This window comes from Antrostomus carolinensis, unplaced genomic scaffold, assembly GCF_000700745.2.
Source record: "Antrostomus carolinensis isolate BGI_N321 unplaced genomic scaffold, ASM70074v2 scaffold1448, whole genome shotgun sequence".
Classification (NCBI taxonomy): domain Eukaryota; kingdom Metazoa; phylum Chordata; class Aves; order Caprimulgiformes; family Caprimulgidae; genus Antrostomus; species Antrostomus carolinensis.
This window is the reverse complement of record NW_010332081.1, coordinates 49,777-55,609: the sequence shown is the minus strand read 5'-3', so window position 1 is coordinate 55,609 and position 5,833 is coordinate 49,777. Positions and strand designations below refer to the sequence as shown.

Genomic DNA, 5,833 nt, shown 5'->3' with positions numbered 1-5,833 from the left:
ATCTATTCTATGATTCTATGATTCTATTTTCACCTTTCAGTGCTCCTCTAGTTTCAGAAATCCTTTGCAAGGTCTTACCAGAGGACTATTTATTACAGAAACTGTGACCTGCTAACCTACTGTAATTTCCCCATACCCTCACTGAACAGAAGTTTTCCCAAATAATTTGCAACATGTGATTGTTCTTTATGCTTTGGAGTAACTTGGAGGATATTTCATATACAAACATGAAAAAAACCAACCTTGAGACAGCATTGATCATCATTGATGATATGCTTTAAGCTGCCTTGAAGCACAGCGCTAATATCAGTCTAGATTTAAAGGGCTCAGAATAAAAAGAACTTCCTTTAGAAGCTGCACCCTGCTTCCTCAATAAGTGGAAAGATAATTTTAAAGTGTTAATACACTCAACTGGCTGAAAGCCTTAGCTCATGAATGGGTCTCTACTAAAGAAACAACCTGTTCAAATTAACTGTTTCCTGCAACATAATTAGAATTTCAGTTTCCCAGGAATTCCCACTGTGATTACAGAGGGAGAGCAGTAAGAGTTTGGAGTTGCCACAAAGCAGAAAATTTTGTGCATTCACACTATACTCTCTGCATTTTAAAGTAAGACACCCGTTCAAGTACTTGGAAAACATCAACATGTTCCTTTGCACCTTCCAAAATGTACTGCATCAATTCCAAACACCATCTACTGGTTTTGCTTTAATATGAAGAGCTTTGTCTTACCAGCTCTTTGGATGCTGTGACCTTGTCTCCAAAAGTTGTAAAACACCCTTCAAATTAACAATATCTTACACTGGGATTCTTTTTAACTGGTGGGACTTGAACTGGAAGATACAGGCACAGTGTTGGCATCTGCTCCTTCTCTATTACAGCAAAAGGACGACTGTCATAAATTGTAAGTGCTAGTCTCCTAATTTTCAACTGGTATGAGGTCTTTTATTATGGAAGTAATACAGTTTGGAAATAAGTAAAGAAACAAATATCTGATTTTCATTCCTGTGTTCACTATATTTGTTTCTCATCAATTGAAAAGGACATTTGCTTATAAAGGCAGAAACTACCTGCTTGACACTCTTTACATTATAGGTCAACTACTAAAGTTCTGGTTCTATTTGACCTGAAATCCAATTTGCTTCTGAAGACAGCACAGGGATGGTTCATCCCTCTTTAGAAATATCAGTGTTCTAAATATACTCTTTGCTCTTACTGGATCTTCACAGACTGCCATGCCATCACTGTTTCTGTTTAAAAAACAGATCACTACTAGTTATTCTTGAGAAATACACTAATACAGTAAGCACTAGATTATGTTGGTCCACACACTGTCAAACATAGAAGTCATAACTGTTGCTAGCTCTTCTCAGGTGGGAGTGAGATCTTTACATTGTTAGGGAGCGCCTTTTAATTTCACATAAAGACAATAGAGTACAGCCACCGATTGCAAAACAGGATGAAGACTGTTCTAACCAGGCATACATTGCTCTGGTTACCTTATCACTAGTTACACTTCTCTTCCTTTTTGGTTGGTTTGCTGGTAGTAGCACATGCAAGTCAGCAGTTGTGGGCAGACCAGGTTTCACGACTGTCATAAGTGTTTCTTCGGATATATTGGTTTCCTGTGAAGACAAAAGCATATGGCAAATTATAGGACAGTAAGCTTTGTATTTTATATAAAATACATAAGTAACTCCACATGTGTCTTTTAGTCTTTGGTGTTCAGATCCTTAATATTTAGAGGGGATTCCACCAGAAGCTAAAACATGAACAAAGACAAACATAAATCAACTGGAATGTGAGCTGCTCTTTGAAGACTGGAAGAGCTAAGCACTGTTATCGCATTAAAGAGATTTAGTGGCATCATGGAAAGAAGCAAAATGCAGTTTTAGCAAAACTGAGCAATGGCTGTGTGTTTCTAGGGTAATATAAGGAAAATTCCTAAGTGATTCAGAATCCTTTGTGGGCCATTCACACACTTAGTAGACTTAGAAGGGCATATTCATTACAGTTATCTTTAGCTCAAGGAGGCTACTTTTCCATCTGTGTCTAACGGACAGAGAAGTCTTCCAAGGTGAGACTGAGAGCACCTGAAATTGTTATGAATAACTGCAGCCCTCACTGAAAGTCAAGTGCACTCCTTTTCAAAATAATTTGTGCAAAATTTTGCTTTTAGTCCCAAATTCCTCCATGTGTTGTAAAATATAGCCATGCAATCCTAATGACAACATGCTGGGCACTTCCATAGCCTTTCTCAAACAGATTCTGAAATTCCATTAAATTGTCCACATTCTTTTGCAAATGATTTAGTAATTATAAAAATGTAAGGGCTATCTTATAAAGGAGTAAAATATTTGTTTGACTGACACTGGTTATGGAATGGGTTTAAGTTCATGAAAGCAGAAAATTACTTTAGTTTGACATTTGATGTGAACCTCAAAAAAAGGCAGGAAACAGTACTAAATCAAAATTCCAGAACTGGATTTGCACTACTGCAAATCCAGGAAAATTCAAGTGATATCAAATGTGTGTTTTTTGTTTTTTGTTTTTTTTTAATTATCAACCTGCACCTCAGAGCTACTGCCCTCACAGAAGCCAGTGTGTGCACCTGAAGAGCACAGCTCCAGCGTTCACAGTTTTCATGGGGTGCTCTTATCTCCCAGTACTGCTGCATGGCTTTCTACTTAATTTAACCTACAGGATTCAACTGCTCCCAATTCATATTTCTTTTGCGAGCATTATCTAAAAAACCAGCTGTGTGAACTGCATGCCTATATATTATATATAATTTTCAAAGTTACACAACTGGCATTGTAAATTATTTCTGCTTTGTTTTTACATAAAGGCTATGTGTTTTATACTATATAGCATCCTTTGTTTAACTTCTAAACACATCATATTTAAGGTACTCTTCCTGTTTTGGAGTCAGCAGTATTTGCCAATACTCCTACTTAATGGCAGAGAGCAACGTTAAAGATTAAACATACCAATTAGGCTGTGTTAGACCTAAAACTTTCTGTGTTACAATATCATTGTCTACAGCCTGCAAGTAAAAGTGACACTAGGCTCAAACTTGTTTGAAATGTGGCTCATGAGATTCACTTTATTCTTTTGCTCTGCCTCCTTTTTTTCTAAATGAGAAGACATTAACTTAACCTTCAAGCTTTACGATTGGAGAGGGAACATTTTATGAACAATCTGAAAGAGCACCTTTGCAAGAAGTCGTGTTACTACCCGCCCTATGTCTTCCCTCCACTCCGGGATGTCAGGGTTGTACATATCCAGGTGCTTAGTAAACTTCAGCGGAAGAACATGAAAATGATCTAGAAAAACAAAAATAAACATTTTTGAACCAGAAACAAAGCAGCTGCAAAAACAATTTGTAGAAATAGATGCTGTAAATCATAGAATCATAGAATAGTTTGGGTTGGAAGGGACCTTTAAAGGTCATCTAGTCCAACCCCCCTGCAGTGAGCAGGGACAACTTTAACTAGATCAGGTTACTCAGAGCCCTGTCCAGCCTGACCTTGAACATTTCCAGAGATGGCACATCTACCATCTCTCTGGGCAACCTGTTCTAGTGTTTCACCATCTCCATCATTTAAAAAAACAAAAAAACCCAAACTAACCCCCCCAAAATCCTTATTCCTTATATCTAGTCTAAATCTACCTTTTTTAGTTTAAAGCTGTTTCCCCTTGTCGTATCGCAACAGGCCCTAATAAAAAGTTTGTCTCCATCTTTCTTATAGGCCTTCTTCAAGTATTGAAAGGCTGCAGTAAGGTCTCCCTGGAGCCTTCTCTTCTCCAGGCTGAACAACCCCAATTCTCTCAGCTTTTCCTCATAAAAGAGGTGTTCCATCCCTCTGATCATTATATATTTGGCATTATTTGCTGTGCATCACTGCAATACCTAGGAACCCCGCTGCTCTGTGTTGTATACACTTGCATGGAGCAAGAGTACACTTGTGTCAGGTACTCAATTTCTTTCTGTGTTTTCATCAACATCATCAAATTTGTGCCTAAAGATAAAACAGTAGGAGGAAAAAAAAATAAAGCAGATTTACATTTGTGTTCTGGGGTCATAACCTTACCAATAATTTTTCCTTAGGACAATACACCACACAGACATGGCTGGTTTCTTTTATTTGTAATGGGAATGTTCCAATGGATTTTATGAGAATAAACATATGTTTTTTGCCCATTACATGTGCCTGTTTTTTATGTGAAAATGTATTCTATCAACTAGCTATGAAAGTAAGAACAGAAATTTTACACCAAAGGCTAACTACTGCCTTCTTCTTCTTAAAAAAAAAAAAAAAAAATAATAATAATAAAAAAAAAAAATCAGTACACCCATAACATCATTTCTCTGGATAGGGTCCAAAATATCTGAAATACCACAAATGGGCTGTTCCTCAGTAAACAGTCTCTAAAACATTCCCTTTCTCCATATGGCCTCCTTGGATTAACACCTGGGCAACAATGCAAAGCAGAGAAAGAGATCCTCTGGAAAGCATGAGTCAAACCTGGCCTCTCCAACGCTTCCAACAGAATTGTATTTTAATGTGGTTTTCTTTTCAAGAGGTTTGTTTATTTCCCCCATGACCAGTACTTTCTTGTTCTCAGTATCAGGATTGGCCAACACTAAAAGCAGAAGTAGCGTTGGAAAGCCAAACTCATTGACCTAGTCACACTAGGATGGGTTATACTTCTAAAGATTTCTAAAAAAGTGGATACACTTTTAAATGGCAGGACAAACATTACATCCATTTATCTTAGTAAAGGAAAGGGTTCATAAAAGCTCCATTTAGCATGAGTGTAGTTTTTACTATTAGTTTACATTAATAAGTATACTAAAAGCAGAAATAACAGAATCTTCTTCAGACAACAGAGATGTATCAAATTGTGTATTTTGTGATATCTGAAGGCTTTTAGCTATGCATTAAAAAGAAGCTTTTTCACTTTGCACAATTCCCACAGGTGACAGCAGAAATATAAATGTAAATAATTTGATGGCACTACATTTTTCACAATATATTATGCCTTGTCACCACATTATAAGACACAACAAAACACACTAGGGTTATTGAATAATTACAGTGGAGCTATACTTGATCCAAACTCTCATATAAACTTCAAAGGAACAGTGACATACTGTGATAAAAAGCAATTATTTCACACTGTTTTTAATGCTGAGAGTATATACACAACTAAATTTTATTTTTTCCAGAGGTATTTAAACAATTTTATTTAGAAATAAACCTCTATTCATAGGCAAAAATACTGCTTAAACACTATTGCTACATATAGCATTTGGGAACCACAGTAACATTTCAAATAAGCAAGGGACACAAAATGTTTCTGATAAAACCCTTCCATACAATCACGCTGTTCAAGTTCATGGGGTTACTTAGGGACAGATCATCCCTCTAATTTTAACAATTAAATACGGCATTAGATAAAATTTCACTACAGGTTCAGTTGTGTCAGGACTGGTTTAAGAGGTATGAGAAACAAGCACATGTGAATCAAACAAACAAAAAACCCAAAAGTAAAGTCTCACCAAAAACGTGGACCACTTTTGAGTCCTGAAGCATGGAGCTCCCACATGAAGCCTGCACTGTAACTCTGACATCACCTGTCTCAACAAACTTTGTCACCAGGAAATTGTCCAATGTAAGGAGTGGCTTTAAAAACAAAGAAAAGTTGAAAACAAAATTTCAGCAAGAACCACAAGAGCAGTGTCTGAAGAGATTGTCACTGAAAGTACTAGCAAAAAAGTTTTCACATCAATTATTCAATTAATCAACATTTTAACAAACTGTTCAAT

At 36.5% G+C, this 5,833-nt stretch overlaps 1 protein-coding gene across 1 annotated transcript in view; it reads right to left on the bottom strand.

Annotated features, from left to right (window-relative positions):
- Positions 1-1,499: 1,499 nt before the first annotated feature.
- The window catches only part of SORCS2 (sortilin related VPS10 domain containing receptor 2), a gene marked incomplete at its 3' end in the record, with an annotated part of 50,172 nt that continues 45,838 nt past the window's right edge, over positions 1,500-5,833 (bottom strand). Inside the window, exons 12-14 of the mRNA XM_010173352.1 lie at positions 5,567-5,690; positions 3,214-3,326; positions 1,500-1,625 (exon numbers count right to left, since the gene is read on the bottom strand). Coding sequence (XP_010171654.1) covers positions 1,500-1,625; positions 3,214-3,326; positions 5,567-5,690 — 363 coding nt within the window. The remainder of the gene's footprint in view (positions 1,626-3,213; positions 3,327-5,566; positions 5,691-5,833) is intronic.